The sequence below is a fragment of the Bos taurus genome, chromosome 10 (assembly GCF_002263795.3).
Source record: "Bos taurus isolate L1 Dominette 01449 registration number 42190680 breed Hereford chromosome 10, ARS-UCD2.0, whole genome shotgun sequence".
Classification (NCBI taxonomy): domain Eukaryota; kingdom Metazoa; phylum Chordata; class Mammalia; order Artiodactyla; family Bovidae; genus Bos; species Bos taurus.
The window spans coordinates 75306269-75325220 of NC_037337.1; the positions used below are offsets into that span (position 1 = coordinate 75306269).

The window sequence follows — 18952 nt, forward strand, 5'->3', positions numbered from 1 at the left end:
AGATTCTTTTACAACTGTATTATATACGCAGAGAGAGCTTTCTGTGTAAGCGCTCTGTGTGTGTGTATAAACAAATACCCTAGGAAAAATAAAAATTTAAATGTTGACCCTGCAAACCAAAACCTATAAAATTATACTAAGAGCTAAACTACAAAATAAAATATTAGGAGAAAGTGGGAAAGAAAGATAAAGACAGACTTTTTTTTATTTTAAAAGCTAAATTAAATGGAAATTACTAAGTATTAAATAAATAGTCCAGGAGTTTCTTTTGGAAACTGATCTGTTTGTTGAAATTCAGTATGTATATATGAAATATTCACACAACTGCTTCATTTCCCTATAGTCATGAAAATTATTATTGCAGTAAATGTGAAATCTGGTATTATTAACAAATATTAAGAACAAGATAGCAGAGTAATTAAAATTGCTTCCAGGAAATTTTAATTCCCTTTGGCTTTAAAACATGGCAGGGAAAAGCAATCTGGTTACTGAAGGATAACATCTTTTGCAAAGGAGATAGTTGCAAATCTTGAAAGCAAGACCACCTCAGAAGTTTTGAAAACACAAAGCCATTAAAGAAATTGCCCATAATTCTGAGTGACCATCACAATCTTGATTATTATGGAATGAATGTATGCCTTCTCCCAAAACTGATACGTTGAAACCTTACTCCTCATGTGATGGTATTTAGGAGGTGGGACTTTGGGATTTGATAGGATTCAATGAGGTCATGAGGATGGAGCCCATCATGACTGGGATTAGGACACTTATAATGACATGGGAGCTTGCTCCCTCTGCTTGGCTTCCAATCATATGAGGAAGATACAATGAGAAGTCAGCAGTCTACAACCAGGAAGAGCACTCTCACCAGAATCTGACAATGCTGGCACCCTGACCATGGCTTTGCAGACCACAGAACGGTGAGAAATAAATTTTTGTTGGTTATAAGCCACGTGATTTAGCAACAATCATGTCCAAATGTTTTAAACACACATATGTTTCTATTGAGGCATCTAAGAATTGGGTAATTTTCTGTCACAGATGGTAGTAGTCCAGTAAAACATTTCAGAAGCAATAATCCCACACAAGAACAGATTCTCAAACAGATCTCTGCAAGAGTCTGGGGCTCAAAAACATTTCATTGTATTTTTTCCAAGACCATCCAATATCCTCCCAGAGATGGACATGAAGTGAAACACTTTTTCCTCAAGGCTTGGACGGTCAAAAACTAAATCACAAGACCACCAGGATCTTTATGAGTGTTTCTCAATTTTGACTATTCATTTGATTGGGATGGAGGTTGAGGAGAATTGAAGGGGATCACAGGAGTTACTCGTGCGACTCCACCTCTCAAAAGAGTGATTTTCATGCATCTGGAGTGAGAAACAGGCATAAGTATCAATATTTAAATCTTCTCAAGTGATATAACATGTAGCCAGGGTGGAGAAGCCCTGATCTACTTCAATAAGCCCTAAATGTTGGCAGCCACACAAAAATACAGCCACAAAGGTCAGCCTCAGGCTGTCAGGTTTGGAAAACTTTGCTCTCATACCTTGCTACTCAAAGTGTGGACCAGTATCACCTGGGAGTTTCTGAGCAATGCAGAATCTGGGACCCACACAGCGAATGCATCAGAATCTGCTTTTTAGTGAGGTCATCAGGTGATTCCTCAAGCTCATGAATACACTCATCTTGTGCATCCTTTCCTTACTTTTAAGGATAGGAAAACCGGCCAGGGGCGTTAGAAAACTTGGCAAACACGGGTAAAGGGAATTTAGTGGGGGAGAAAGATAGAATTAGGTCTCACTATCTAAGACTTTCTCTTCCGCCATTATATTTCTGAACTGCTGTTTAAACTTTTGTTTTCATGTAATATAAAGGAAGCCCTTCCTCTTTACAGGCCTATTTCTTCAGACAACAAGGAAAATAATGACATTCAATTTAACACCACTACACATTAATCCCATTCCTAAAGGAGATCGTGTACAAACCATGAGGTCAATAATTTTGCTGACAGAAGTTTCTGGAAGAAGAAAGGTTATATTCAGTCAATGAAAACAATATAAAAGCATATTAGATGTTTCTCCCCTTCCTAGGAAAATGATGCCTTTCCTCTACTGCAACATTAGCTGTGTCTGGCATGATTAGATACTTATTGAGGTTTTTGTTTCATTTATTTTGTTTTTAATGAAAACTACACCCTTTTCTGATCCAGAAATTTCATAAACAATGAAAGTATGGAACACCTGTTGAGGTGTTAAACCTCTCTCTCTTCCTCTCATCATTTTTATGCAAATTACCCTAGAGAGAAGTATTTCACCATACAAGCACAGAGAAATTTTCAGATATTTTAACAAGTGCTACCATAATGCAGGAGACCAGAGTTTGATCCCTGGGTCATGAAGATCCCCTGGAGAAGGGGATGGCCACCCACTCCAGTATTCTTGCCTGGAGATTCCATGGACAGAGGAGCCTGGTGGGTCCCAGTCCATGAGATTGCAGAGTCGGACACAACGGAGAGACTAACACTTCTGCTTTTACAAGACACAAAGGAATTCTATAGAGTCCTGAGGAAGAGAGAAGACCGGCAGTGGAGGTAGGAAAGGAAAGGTCTTCACAAAAAGAAGCCAGAAACACTGAATAAAACTTGCTCACAAATTTATACTTTTCCCAAGATCTAGAGCTGCTTCCGAGGAAAGTCAACCAGATTCTCCTTCTGATTATATTCATTTAGTCCTAGCCTTGGAGAAGCACATCACCTAGAAGTCATTACTCTTATTCTGAAAGCCCTAAAACCCTGGCATAGAGCTCCTCCAACAGAGGTTAAACCCACAAAGTGAGCACTGGAAGGGAAGGACTGGAGTGTAGACTCTCACAGCTCCAAGTATTACCCCGCCCTCCACAATCCTCTGATTCAAAGAGCAAAAGAATTCAAATTCCAAAAATCAGTGGCCAAGAAGGGAAATTTGGAGCTTGAAAGCAACACAATGAAATTCATGAACCAATCACTAATGTTTTCTAAAAGGGATTGAAAAGGGTATTTCAACACTGAAAAGTGAAATTGAAAGGTCTCCTGCATTGCAGATGGATTCTTTACCATCCGAGCCACCCGGGGAAGCCCAAGAATACTGGAGTGGGTAGCCTATCCCTTCTCCAGCGGATCTTCCTGCCCCAAGAATCGAACTGAGTCTCATGCATTGCAGGCAGATTTTTCACCAGCTGAGCTACTGACTGTCAAATATTCATTATAAAGTTACATTTGATTTAGAATTTTGGTTAGAGAAGGGAGTAGGGACAAGATAGGGATAGGAGACTGACCTACAAACTATTGATACTGTATAAAATAAATAAGCTACAAGTTATATTGTACAGCACAGAGAGTATAGCCAATATTTCATCATAACTTTAAATGTAGTATAATCTACAAAAATTTTAAATCATTGTTATACTTCTGAAATTAATATAATATTATAAATCAACTATACTTACTTCAATTTTAAAAACCCACTTAAGAAACATACATACATACCCCTCAGAATTTTGTCTCTCATGTGAGCCGGCCTCCTATTAAAATCTGAAGCTACATGTTTCTAATCCACAAAACAACCAGACTGATCAGGTTAATTACCTGATACTCTTTTTCTGAACCTCTGGAAGAAGAATACAGAAATCACTTCTGCACACAATCACACTGAGCAAAGCTCTCTTCGGCTGCATTATTTTCTTCCAAGGAATGAAAAGGGAGCTAGAAGGCAAAGTGATAATGCAGGTGATATCTAGAGCTTCACACTATACCTAGTAATCTTCCAGTTTTCTCCATCTCAGTTTTCCCCATCTCCATCCCTACCTCCATATATTCCCAGGTGCTTGAGCCAAAACCCCATGCTTCACACCTCTTCATTCGTGCCATCCAATTCATCACTTATTGAAATTCATCCTTTTGCAAAATTCAGGCTCAAATTGAATAAAGCCATTGGGGTATGACCTAAATCAAATCCTTTGTGATTACACAGTGGAGGTGACAAACAGATTCAAGGGATTAGATCTGGTAGACAGAGTGCCTGAAGAACTATGGACAGAGATTCATAACACTGCATAGGAAGTGGTGACCAAAACCATTCCCAAGAAAAAGAAATACAAGAAGGCAAAGTGGTTGTCTGAGGAGGCTTTATAAATAGCTTAGGAAAGAAGAGAAATGAAAGGCAAAGGAGAAAGGGAAAGATATACCCAACTGGATGCAGAATTCCAGAGAAAAGCAAGGAGAGATAAGAAAGTCTTCTTAAGTGAACAATGCAACAAAACAGAGGAAAACAATAGAATAGGAAAGACTAGAGATCTCTTTAAGAAAATTGTAGATACCAAGGGAACATTTCATGCAAGGATGGGCACAATAAAGAACAGAAATGGCAAGGACCTAATAGAAGCAGAAGAGATTAAGAAAAGGCGGCAAGAATACACAGAACTGTACAAAAAAGGTCCTAATCACCCAGATAATCACAACGGTGTTGTCGGTCACTCACGTAGAGCCAGATATCCTGGAGTGTGAAGTCGAGTGGGCCTTAGCAAGCTTTGCTGCAAACAAAGCTAGTGGAGATGATGGAATTCCAGCTGAGCTATTTCAAATCCTAAAAAAATGATGCTGTGAAAGTGCTACACTCAATGTGCCAGCAAATTTGGAAAACTCAGTAGTGGACACAGGACTGGAATAAGTCAGTTTTCATTCCAATCCCAAAGAAAGGCAATGCCAAAGAATGTTCAAATTACCATAGAATTGTGCTCATTTCACATACTAGCAAGGTAATACTCAAAATCCTTCAAGCTAGGCTTCAGCAGTACATGAACTGAGAACTTCCAGATGTACAAGCTGGATTTAGAAAAGGCAGGGGAACCAGAGATCAAACTGCCAACAATCGCTGGATCATAGGGAATTCCAGAAAAATATCTACTTCTGCTTCATTGACTATGCTAAAACCTTTGACTATGTGGATCACAACAAACTATGGAATATTCTTGAAGAGACTGGACTATCAGACCACCTTACCTGCCTCCTGAGAAACCTATATGCAGGACAAGAAGCATCAGTTAGAACTGAACATGGAATAATGGACTGGTTCAAACTTCAACACTAAACCCTAATAATTTTACCAGCAGAAGCACCCACTTCTCTTAAACTCTACAGGTACCATCCCAGGCAAAATACCCCACCATTTCTTGCCCAGACTATCACAAGAGTCTCCTGGCTAGTTCCCTACTGGCACTGTTCTTTCCTCCAACCCAACTTGCCATTATACAGCAAATGACCCCTGCAGCCAGAAGATCTGTCCACTGCACTTGGAATACAATGCAAAAGCCTTTCCCTGAATAGTCAGGTTTATGTCTCTCCACCCTGGTTTTCCACATTTCTCTTTTTTTGTCCACTGAGATGCAACTACACTGGCTTCTAAGCTTCACAAACCCAGCCACTCATTTTCTCTTCCTTCTTAGGACTGTTTACAAGTTTTCTCTGTCTGAAATAGTCTTCTGTCCATTCATCATCTATGTACCTCTTACTTTAGGTCTTAATTCAACACTACTTTCTTAGGAATGTCTTCCCAGACACCACCTCCCAGTCAAAATTAGTCTCAAATACACTTGACCACAGCACCCTCCCCTGTTCCTTCAAAATGCTTACCACAATTTATAATTTATATTTGGTTTGGGTTGGTGAAATGCCTGTTTCCCCACCAGACTACAAGTTCCATGAGGGCAGCGACCATGTATGTTGGTTCACCACTGTATACACACAAAAGTTTGTTGAATGATCAAATCAAATAGAAAAATTCTTATTCCTAAAGTCATACAGTCAATAAATAATTATTAGAGCAACGCTAGACATTGTCAAGAATATAGATAGGGATTGTGCTAGGTATTTTTTTTTTCAAAGAATGGACAGTTCTGTTAAAAAAAAAAAAAAGATTAGGTGTTCCAACACAGATTTCCCTGAACTCTGGAAACTTGTGAATTTAAATCATGCAGCACATATTACTTTTTAAACTTGTCTTCTGGGTGAGTGGTATCTATAGATTTATTTAAGTTTCAGAGAACAGAAACAGCAGAACAATCCCTGAGGCACATATAGCACATTTTATTTGGGTTAAATAAAATCCTGGCACAGATGGCTAAACAAAAGCATAAATAATTTATACGTCATGCCCACATCCACAATGTTGATTTCTGGTAGGTGCATTACCCACTTCTACTATGTCAACAATAGAATATAAGACTGGTATGTTTCAGTCCTCACAAATACACCTTTATCCTACAGCTCTATATCAAAGAAATGTGTGTGTGCGTGAGTATGTGTGTGTATGTGTGTATGTAGACACATACGCTTTGTACCTTTCACAATGAGACTAATTATTATATAATAATATTGGCAACATTAAGCAGACCATCACTGTGGGAGTTTGAAATATGCAAAAAAAATCTGTTAATTTATTCAAACTTGTTCAGCTGTCATCAAAGATATAAATATGCCTCCACTTTTCATCTCCTTCAAGATCAAAGGTACATTTTTAAGTTTCTGTGTTTCTTTGATGGCATTAAATTCATTTTTCCATCCAGCCAAAGTGGTTCAGGATTCACGAGCTATTTTAACATATATTCCTGAAATTCTAATGGTAGGAAAATAGCAATTTTGTTATAGAAAATATTTCTATACACACACACATAAAAGAATGTCCAACAATTCAAGGTTTCTACTTTTAATAATTGGTGTTTTCTTTATGAAAGATATGTTTCTTAAAAGTACACTCATCAGCATCATTAAAAATAAAAGATAACTGCAATGATGGCCTGTATGATTTGTAGTCTCATAGTACAACAGAAAATCTTCACCCATGTAGATACAAACAAATTTTTACTGAATTTTATTACAATGATATTTCTTAAAATACATAAGGATGTAAAACATTCACTAGTTACATAATCTTGGATAGAAGCTAAATCAGTCAAGTTACGTTTATCAGTGGGGAGAAGTATTACATATTTAATGTTTAAGCATCATTTTCAATCTTGAAAATAAACAAACCTTGTTTTTTCAAATGAACTTCAGCTCTTATAAAGGGATTCTATTTCCTTTAGAGTTTACCTTTTAAGGCTATCAAACACTAATGGCAAGATAACTAATGAAGAATTTCAATTAAAAGACTAGTCTCAGCTCCACACCTGGTAGAAAAATAGAAGCGAGGCTTTTCTAAATACATTTATAATCCAATTAATTGCTAAAGCTTTGTCCTATGTATATATTTTTTTTAATTTCTACTATCTATGCAGTAGGAGCTAATTGTTCAAGGGAAAGATACAGATCACATATTCAAATTTCTCTCCTTTGGCCAGATTTAACTGAGCCGATTACAAAAAGAAGCTAAATTTCTGCCTTCTTCTTGAGCTTATCCAAGCATTACCAATTACTGAGGCAAAAAGAACTGATGCTTCTTTGACTGTAAGTAGTAGTTTTTTGTCATTGTAGGGAAGAGCGGTGTTTGTTTGTTTTGGGTTTTTCTCCAAATAAGTACGCCCTTGGTAAAGTGAAGCCAAATGTCTTTAAGCTAAGATCCACCAGGATAAAACTCAAGAAAGTCTCAGCTATTTAATACTTTCCTTTCTTCAGGTTAAAAAAAAAAAAAAGAAAAAACCACTCCCACTTTAGAGAAAAATAGGAACAGGTGAATATTTTTTAAGCCCTTGATGAGGCACAGTGCCAGAGCCACCACATTTGTGAGTTTTCTGAATCTTTCCAGCAACCCTGCAAGGTAATCATTAATACTGTAATCCTGTAGAGTCCTAGATGTCACCTAGACCGATGGCTAGAGTCAGGATGGAAGTCTGTGTCGAGACAAGATGGAAATGCCTTTTATCTGTTGAGAGCACTGTTTTCTGCCCTACAGAGTTCCAGAAAGATGACCAGTTACCTTGACTATGGTTGCTCTAGTAGAAAAAGAGGCTGCTTAGGAATGAACAAGAAGAACATATCACACCTTTCATTCCTCACTCTCAGAGGAGATCTTTCATTTCTGGGCCCAGTTAATGATGCAACTCTTCTTTCAACCTGTAATTCCTACTTTAGTCCATCATACTTATACACATTGGCCATACGTGATGCCAGTTATGGACACATCTCATGCCCCGAGATGAGTCAGTACAGTGAACTATCATACATCCACTCACTCTGCACCCAGCACTTATAAAGAGTACAGCAGGAATATATGGCAAAATTCTTACCCCTAGAGATAAATAATCTGGTTAGGAAGTAAGACTAGTATTATACTGCATGGGAAGCCAAAAATGACCCTAAAATTTCTAGACTAAAAGATTAAAATATTAAAGACACCTTTGACAGAAATGGGGAAATACCAAAGGAAGTAACTCTGCTTGACACCAAAAACAATGATAAATTCAATGCTGTGGCCATACTGAGTTTTAGATAACTTGTGGGGAGCAGAGGAGAAATTCTGTAGGCCACTGGTAACATGGGACTGGAGAACAGAAAGGATAAAGTTTAAATTATGACAGAGGACAAACTTGCTCTGAAAAGAAGGGTATAAGTGTAAGAAAAACAGTTGAAAGTTGAACATGAGTTGAACCTCCCCTTTGGGAGGGGAGAAAGGAGGGGATGTGAGGGAAGGGGAGTGGAAAGAGAATAGAAAATTAAAGGGAAAATGGCAAGAGAAAGTACAAAGTCACAAAAGCCAAAAAGTGAGGAGAGGATAGGGGAGCAGAGTCTTAAATCCTGCAAAACTAGAAAAATATGGACAAATGAAAGGTTTCTGGATTCACAAGAATGTTCACTTGTAACCTTCTAGGAAGTCTCATGGAGAAGGCAATGGCACCCCACTCCAGTACTCTTGCCTGGAAAATCCCATGGATGGAGGAGCCTGGTGGGCTGCAGTCCATGGGGTCACGAAGAGTCAGACACGACTTCACTTTCCCTTTTCCCTTTCATGCATTGGAGAAGGAAATGGCAACCCACTCCAGTGTTCTTGCCTGGAGAATCCCAAGGACGGAGGAGCCTGGTGGGCTGCCATCTATGGGGTCGCACAGAGTCAGACACAACTGAAGCGACTTAGCAGCAGCAGCAGCAGGAAGTCTCAACATTTCAGTTTAGTCAGAAATCCACCGAAAGGAGGTTCGAAAGGAAGTGGTGACCAAGAATTAAAGGCATCAACTACAAATGGTGCATTCAAAGTGTTAAACATCTAAATAATAATAATAACTAGCTACACTAATACTGACATGGAACTTGTTAAGTGCCAGACTCTGTTCTCAGCACTTTGCACATATCTTCTCATTTAATCCTCACTTCAGCACCGTGTAAGCTAGGCACTATTATTACTTGCATTTTGCAGAGCAGAAAACTAGGGACAGACAAGTTCGTCACAGAGCTAGTAAGCATCAGAGCCAGGACTTTAATGCAAGCCTCCAGAACCCATGGTGCCTAACCGGTGTGTACCCTGCCCATCACAGAAAGAAAAAGGGGGCGGGAGGAAACATTTGTTTTATCATTGTGTTCAATGTGCAGCCCCAGTGCTTAGATCAGAGTCTAGTACATGGTGGACACTCAACAAATTTATGTCAAATTATAGAATTAGTGAATGATTAACTAGAAAGAGTATGAAGGTCAAGCAAAAGGATGGGAGTTATTTTAGGTGAGTTTATTCCCAGACTGTTTAATCCTCATTGAAAATTTTCTCTATTCTCTCAACACTGTGAAAATAAACTCATTGTGCTATAATTTGTCCCAAATTAAAAATATGCCAGGAGACATGAAAAGGCTTACAGAAAAAATGAGGATAAAGATGAACTTTTGCTCTTTCTTAGTCTAAGTGAGTTGTTTTCCAGTTAAACTTGGTGACCTGAGGCTGACCCTGCAGGCTCTAACAAGCCAAAATGTATCCTGTCTCTTCTGATTACTGCACAGGACTGCCAGCTGCTTCTCAAGGCGGAACTCACTCAGAAGATACATAAATTGATATAGACCAATTTCCAAGGATAAAACTTACCATCAATAACTCCTAATGCAAAATCATTTTACAAAAAGAATTAATTAGAATCAACAAATTTATAAAGTTATTTCCTATATAAAATAGTCTACGTTTTAAGGCTTAGCGATCAGAACAAAAAATGACAGTAAGTATTTCAGCTGTATATCCAGTTGCAATAAGAGATGAATGTGAGATCACTCACACATTCACCTTTCATGCTCTCAAGAGTCCCATCTGATTTTCCCCATTCAATGTGATTTCCATGTTCAGATCTACACATTGGTTATCTAAATATTTTAAACTATGCAATTACTGATACAAGCTTACCTAATAGATTTAATCAGCCGTATTTTAGAAAAATATCAATTCTAGACTTGGTTAATTTAGGAGACAAAATTAAAAAAAAAAAAAAAAACATTTATTCAACTAGTACACAGTGCTCTCCACAGCGGAGGACATAAAAGTATGTGTAAGGTACAACCCATATCCTCAAGCAGCTTAGTCCATATCCGACACGTCCCTGACTTCCCAGCTATTTGTCATTATCTCTAGAAACTGCTGATTGTGCACCTAATCTCAGATCTAAAATCATATATCTTGTGAAATCAATAGGACTTAGTACTTATGTTTCCCTGATGGGACCAGACCCAATAAAGAAAGAAATCCATTTCAATAAGATTTCAAATTGCTTTTCAACCACTCTTCCTTTATAAATTATTTCACTTTTAATTTTCTTATCTTTTCCCATGTGAAAGCTTAATATATCAAAAAAACCATTATCTAGAATGTATACAAATACTTCTTTGCATTAGTAGTAATATTCATAAACAACCAAATACTAAAATAATGTCTAAAATACACTCTGAAATATGTGACAATATTGTCAGTGTTCATTTGATCAACTATCTTTCAAGACCAAGTCTTTCTAATATTAAAACATCTACATTATATAAAATGAGAATATTCAAATGACTCTTTTTAGTCATTCTTCAATGATGAAAAGGAGTTATATCCTACATTATTAAGCTAGCATATTTAGTGAAATACACTGAGGATGTTTTTTCAGGCTTGCTGAGGTATAACTGACAAATAAAAATTGTATATATTTAAAGTATATAACTTGATGATTTCATATCGTATACAATCAAGCTAATCAACATGTCCATCGTTTCACATAGTTACTATTCTGCTTTATTGTGTGTGTGGCAAGAACATGAGACTGGATTTTTTAAAATTCTATTAGTAAAGAAAAATATTTTACAAATGTCCATTTCTTACAACACATAAAGACTACTTTCTTTGACCTCAATTTCCACAATAATTACCACTGGTTTTGTGATTTGTTATTCAGGTTTATTTGTTTTCACACTGCTGCTGCTGCTGCTGTCGCTTCAGTCGTGTCTGACTCTGTGCAACCCCATAGACGGCAGCCCACCAGGCTCCCCCATCCCTGGGATTCTCTAGGCAAGAACGCTGGAGTGGGTTGCCATTTCCTTCTCCAATGCATGAAAGTGAAAAGTCAAAGTGAAGTCGCTCAGTCGTGTCCGACTCCTAGCGACCCCATGGACTACAGCCCACCAGGCTCCTCCGTCCATGGGATTTTCCAGGCAGGAGTACTGGAGTGGGGTGCCATTGCCTTCTCCGATCACACTGTATCTATGTTATTCACAAAAGTACTGTATGACACATTTTAATTTTTCCCACTAAAACTTGATTTTGTTTAGGACATTTCAGAGCATCTCTCAAAATATGGTTTCTAACCCTACCAAAAAGAAAAAAAAATCCCTAAAACCAAGATTCAAACTTGATGACGGATAAGAAATAAAACCTCTTAAAGGAGTACTATACCTCCAATCATATTTTTTGAGAGTTTAATAAGTTTGGAAAACTTTGAAGAATATTTATTTTAGCTCTGTATTTCATTTTTAAAGTTTGTATAACATTGAACTACTAGAATCATGTAACATCCTAGGTAAGTATCTGTAAATCTGTAAACTATCTTTTAATAAAATCAAAGCATTATCATGAACTGATTCTACTTGATCAAACTTAATCAAAATTATATTAAGACATCTGATGAGGAAATTTTTTGTTGAAACAGAAAATATGTATTCATCCTTCTAATGTGAACATTATTTATACATAATTATTCTGCAAAACTTCATATTTTATATATACTATCACCACATTGAGATGGTTACAATAACATTTTGTTCATCTGCTAAAGCGAATGTTATACTAATCTAAAATTTGAATTTGTTTCCATAAACTGTTTTTACTAATATCACATTCAGTCAGTCAGAAAATGTTGGTTATCATCAACTAATATAAGATTGCAATTCCTTTCTTCATTTCACTTTCTTATGGGTCTTCTATTTTAGATATTTTCTGCCAAGAGTGACAGCTAACTTCATTGAGTTTTAACCCCCAAACTTGAGGAAAAGGACAGAAAAGAGAAACAGATATAAATTAGTTTACCTGTGGCAGAACCTATAGTGCCCTCTTGTGGTGAATCTTAACTACAAGACAGTGCAACCTTTTCCTAGACTAAAGGCTGGAGAATGTGGAAGCATTGTTCCTCCATGCTAGCAAGCAGCTGTTATTAACAATGAAAGCAAAAGATAAATATTAACTAAACTAAAAGACTCCTTTACAGAAATTTACTCAGTCACTGTCAAAAAAATCATAGCTACTCCCTTCTACTCTATAAAATACTGTGCTATAGGTTTCTTTTTTTTTTTTTTCTTTTTTTTTCCTAATTGTATTTTATTTTTAAACTTTACATAATTGTATTAGTTTTGCCAAATATCAAAATGAATCCGCCACAGGTATACATGTGTTCCCCATCCTGAACCCTCCTCCCTCCTCCCTCCCCATACCATCCCTCTGGGTCGTCCCAGTGCACTAGCCCCAAGTATCCAGTATCGTGCATCGAAGCTGGACTGGCAACTCGTTTCTTACATGATATTTTACATGTTTCAATGCCATTCTCCCAAATCTTCCCACCCTCTCCCTCTCCCACAGAGTCCATAAGACTGTTCTATACATCAGTGTCTCTTTTGCTGTCTCGTACACCGGGTTATTGTTACCATCTTTCTAAATTCCATATATATGCGTTAGTATACTGTATTTATGTTTTTCCTTCTGGCTTACTTCACTCTGTATAATAGGCTCCAGTTTCATAGGGCAGTTGACAGACGGCCAAGCGTGTGGATTTCTACCTCTGCAGTCCATGGGGTCGCAAAGGGTTGGACACAACTGAGCGACTGAACTGAACTGAACTACTTCTGGAATCAAGCAAAAGACAGACAAACAGAGCAGTTTCTAGTGAACACAAGGATGTCCTGGGATAAGCAACTCCCTAGTCAACAAAGTACTGCATCTGTTATATAAGGCAATGTGGACTCTGAAGAATGGGACAATCCTCTGGCTTACTCATAAATATAATTTAGGAAGTGGTCAGTGTAATTTCAACCTCTGTGATATTTTAAAAGTAGAACTGATACATCATAAGACTTGGATAAACCAAAGCTTCAGAAATTCTAAGTGGTTTTATCAATATCCCCTGAAGAATGTTTTAGATCTTTCAAGAAAAAATATCAAGTACTCTATACCAAAAAAAAAATTTGTCCTTCATCATTTTTTTAAATTGGATGATACTTATGAATCATTATGTCTTTTTTTGTTTGTTTTTAAATCACTAGTTTTCTACTTCCTCTCCTATAGGATCTCATTTAAGATCTCAGTTTTTACAAATATTAACTATAGCACAAAAATTATTTTAGATTTTCCTATTGGTAAGAGCAAAGAAAGTACTTGGGGAGGTATTTCAAGTAAAATGGAAAACAGTATACTGAGTTGCTTCTCTTGAAGGTTAAACAGTTCATAAAATACTGCTTTTTCTGTTTTCTTCTTTCCTGAGCCCCTTTTTTTTCTCTAAAAAGAAAACACTTCTAGTTTTTCCTAATGTCTAAAATATTAAAGAACAATAGCTATATTCTAATTTAAAAGAAATTATTTTTATAGTTAAAAATTTCAAAATGGCAACTAGTTACTGTCACTCAAACTAACAATGTCTGCCTATTTGCTAAGGAATCAAAGCCAACATATACACAAAAATGTACTGCCCAAAGCAGTAATCACATTGAAGGCCTTGGAAATATTTTGTTTTGTTTAAATCTAAAGTTCTACCTAAAAGTCTTTAAAAAACTGCTACTTTCTTTCAGGTACCTACCCTCTACCCATAAGTGTACTGCTCCCTACAGCCCAAAACATATGGATGAAGAGCTTACAAAAATACTGAAATTTAAATAAGGAAAGCTAACCTAATAATGTTTCAGACACAGATTCAGTCAGTAAGCACTTTGGATGGAAGCCTTCTATGAGACATTGCATGTCTGTAATGAACTCGCCACATAGTTCCTAAACTTTCTCTTCCTAACTACATACTTTGATTTTACTAGCCAAAAATGTATCTAAATCTTGCTATTGCATTTATGCTCTTGACCTTTACAACTTCTTGGAGTAAATAATGTGCACTCTCTGCCTATTAGAATCACACGTAATGATTGTAATTCCTTTTATTTGTCTAAAAATGATCTTATCTTTTATTTTAAAAGAGGAATTTCCTACTTGTACCATTTGGGTATTTGGCTATATAGTATGTTTGTATCCATCCTACTCAATGGCCCTCATTATTTATTTTATAGACTTTGAATCACCAATAACAATTTGAAATGCTTTCCCATAACAGACTGAGTCAACTAAATAAGGAAAATAAAAATCCAATCTCATGAAGCGTAAAATAACAGCAAATAGGCCATAGTGCCACTCTAGGGCAAAGAATACAGCACCATTATTCTGGAAAATTGCAACTGAGGAGTTTGGAACTCTATTAGGAAATCCTCATGTTTAAAAACTATACCCAAATATATCACACTTCTTGCTCTTTTGTTCTTCATCAAGAAGTATTCTGATGGATTTCTAATTGACTGAGATTTCAGCTCATTAGTGATAGCCTAATAAATAAAAGCTTGTATCCCTCCTTTTCTCTCTCCCCTACTTCTTGTTCCCTCCCTCTCTGTATTCTGCTACTTTTTACATCTCTCTTTTGCCCACTGAGTGTGTGAAAGAATGTATTTCCTCTGCATCTGTCTTGGTGTCTGAGTGGATACCTGTCTGTATTTTATCTGTGTGCAGCTCTACATATGTTTGTACTCCATCTGATTCTCACTAAAAGATCTGATCTTTTCACAAGAAGAAAATGAGGTTGTGTCAGAAAAAGAAGAATTTCATGGAGGACAGGTAAATAGCCAATCCCAAACCATCTTTCTTCAATTCTTAAATATATTGGGAGTACCACTTCCCTTTTTTTCCACTAAAGCTCTGCAAATACATCACTTTCAACGTTGTTAAGTTATTGAATAATGAAATCTTTACTGTGACAAACTCAATCCATCTGTGAGAACCCTGATGGGTATTTTCTGTTAATCTCAATTAAACAATTTCTCAGAATGAATTTTTTTATTTCTCTGCCAAATCATATACAAATGACGACAACTGTGGGATATTCCCACAAAATTTAACACTGTAATTCTCAATTTCTGAGGTACTTCCTATGTAAGTGGCATTGAGACATTTCAGTACTGATTACATACACAAGAACATATACTTACCTCAAATATCTAACACATTTCAAACAAAGCTGAGAGGTTTTGAGTAGCTGTATTGTAAGTTAGCCACATGCAATTAGAGGTGATATTTAAAATGCAAAAACAGATGAATTTTCATTTGTACTAGCTGCTATCCATGGAAAGAAACATTAAGCCAGTGAAGCAATTATAACATGAAGTGTAAAAAAGATAAAACGTTCATTAATTTGGATAGTGGATTTAAAATGGAGGCAATAGAAGCAGCTATTTCTAAGCCACATAAAGTAAGTCATAATTTCATGGTATATCAAAAATAAAAGATATTCTGCAAACTGGCTCATAGTTTCAGTCTGTATAAGAAGTTTCATCCAAAGATGCTATAAGAGTAAACTTCAGTCAATTCTCATCTACTTTCTAGTTACCATGCAGAGCAATAGAGAACCCTCCAAAAAATTTTAAGGCCTTCTCTTAAAAGTCCTCTTGCAGACCAAATTGCATGGAGTTGAAATAACCCAAGAGGATGAGAAAGCTGAAAAAAACGGGCTCTATCTTAAAAGCTATATCTTAAATAGCTAATTCCAATAAACTTTAAATTTCCCAAACTGGTTGTTTTAATAGTAATATCTCTTTGTACTCCAGGTTTCTATACAATATTAATATAGGAAATAATGTATAAACATACAAATTGTCTACCATAATGAGTTCATATTTTATATTATCATAAAAAATCAAACACACACTCAAAATCACACTGGAATGGCTAAAAATATTATAGTTATTTTTTAAAACTAGACCAGGCCTATTAGCCATTTTTTCCAACCCCAAAAGGTCAGTTCAAGACTTGAAACAGGCATTGATAAAATAGGAAGAAATAAAGTCAAAAGTCACAAATTAAAGCCTAATACCATGTCAGAGATTGATGAAAAGTACCTTGGGACACTTACATTACAGTCCCAAAATCAAGGGAAATATTTGCAAACCTAGTTTTAGAAGAGATTATATCCTAAGAATTAACAACTTAATCTATCAATTCAGGAAAAGCACAATTGTGCCTCTCTCTGTCTTGCCCACTAAGCAGGGAGCTTTTTGAAAGCACAAGTGTCTTAATCATTTCTTATCCAAAGGATTCCACAGAGTGTCTCTTGTATAAGGCATCCAAATAAATATTGTTTAATTGAATGAATGAATGATTAAACAATGATTATGGAACTGCATAGAGCATTTCCATTGCTTTAGTCCAAGATCTACTGTAATTAATATGCAGAAATGTCTTTCTTATAATTCTCCAAGCAAAGGATCTCAAAATAAAATAACTGGCTTCCAAAGGAAAAAAGGACAACTTTAAAACATATTTTACATATCTTGCTTGTAAAATTAAAAATTATATAAAAGATTTGAAAACAAGTCGAAGATGTATATTTCAGTAAAATGCAAAGTTTACAAGGTCCTAAAAGGTGAAATATATAACCATCCCCATTCAGATATCTTAGAGGAAATGAAGGCAGAAATGGACAGAAATTTAAAGTCACTTTAAGGCAAGAAAACCCTAGCCTCAGTAGCAAGGCAGGACGGCATTTTTAAAATTGTTTCTTTAGTTACTTTAAAAGCACAGTAGCTATTGTGTTCCCTCTATATTTCTCCTGTTTAAGTCAAATCAAATATATCATATAGATCAACACAGACCAATGCCTCAGAAAAAAGAAACTTCAAATTTGACCAATATAATAGCCTTTCCCTTTTTCCAGAACAGCCTCTTTCTTAGGTTCAATTCCAAGCACTAGGCTCCCAAACACTAGGCTCCTTTGAACGGTGCCCATTGGGCCTGAAAGCCATTCCAGAGACTTAAATCTTAAGGAGCCACTTTCACAGCCATTCCCAACTTAAGGGAAGCCCTTCCACCGAGATTAAAAATTTGATCAGTCTCTGCAGTCTACTTGATTTAAAAAAAAAAAAAAATGTGGTGGAAAGATGAACAAGAAAGACATCCCTCAACAAACTCAACTCTGTTCTCCAGCTGTACCTCCTCCCTACCCGCTACTCCCCTTCGACTTCCTCTGCTCCCGGCTCTGGACAGGTGGGAGGGGGGTGAGTAAGTCTTGGGGAGGGGCTGCAACAAACTTTCTTTCTGCCACCTCGTTCCCACCCCCACCTCACATCAGGTCCACCTGGTAACTGAAGCCATTGGAAAGGGCCGTCCGTATCCCCCTCCCCCCCCTTGGGAGAGGGATGAGATGAGGTGGATGGGGGCGTGGGTGGGCAGGATGCAGGTGGAGGGGTGTTCTGACTGTAACTCTTCTTACCACTGGAGCGCCTGACGATGTTTTCCAGAAACGTGTTCTGCGGTGCCACCAGCCCTCTCTTGCCCCCCGGCATCCTGGGTCTAAAGAGCAGCGGCCAGGATCCGCGGCGGGGGAGGGGGGGTTGCAGGAGGAGAAGGTGGAGCAAGAAGAGGAAAAGGTGGAAGAGAAGATCGAGCCGAAAGAAGAGGGGGCGCGGCGGCGGCGGCGGGGTCCCCTGACTGTGTCTCCAGCCCGACCCGGATGAGCAGCTCTGGGGAGAAGGACCAGGCAGTTCATGGTAGTAGCACTCCCCCGGCCGCCGCTGCCCAGACTGTGGCGGTGCCGCGCACGGGGCTCGGGAACTGCAGGCTCCGCGGGGCACAATGCGCCTGCGCCGCCCCCGCTGTCGCTGTCCCGCCGGTGCTGATGCTGAAGCTGCCGCTGAGGCTGTTGTCGCGGCGGCGGTCACCTAGGCGCGGGATCAGCATTTCTCCCCCTGCCCCGACCATCGGGGCCGAGGAAGCAGGAAAAGCCTACTCAAAGCCCTCTCTACTGCCCCTTCCTCTCTCCCTTCCCTCATCCACCCCTCTGGCGCGGCTGGTTCAGGGTTGCCCGGCTGAGCCCAACTTCTGCCCGGCTGCGCGCCCGGTGGCCGCTTTTCTCTTCCCGGAGATCGAGGCTAACGCTCGCTGTCCAATGGGTCCCTGAAGAGGGCGAGAAAGTGGGGAGAGGCAGGCAGGATGCCAAAGAGAGCAATAGGCAGTCAGAGGGGGTCACATCTCCGTTTCTCCTGCCAAGGTCCAGAGTCCCTACTGCACCCGGGAACGCGGCTGCCGGGGCGGAGGTGTTGATCATCTCCCGCTCCAGCCCAGGCTGAGAGCGGAAAGGGGACTGACTGGGCGGCGCGCGGGGACGCAGAGAAGCCACCTGACGCTGCTACTGCCCCCCTCTGGGCTTGGGCTCCCGAAGCTTAACAGAGGAGCTCTCTGCACCCGCCCTA

General features: G+C 38.3%; 1 protein-coding gene across 1 annotated transcript in view; it reads right to left on the bottom strand.

Moving 5' to 3' along the window:
* The window catches only part of KCNH5 (potassium voltage-gated channel subfamily H member 5), a 383851-nt gene extending 365805 nt beyond the window's left edge, over window positions 1–18046 (bottom strand). Inside the window, exon 1 of the mRNA NM_001192989.1 lies at window positions 17974–18046. Within this exon, the coding sequence (NP_001179918.1) occupies window positions 17974–18046 (73 nt within the window). The remainder of the gene's footprint in view (window positions 1–17973) is intronic.
* Between the last annotated feature and the right edge of the window lie 906 nt (window positions 18047–18952).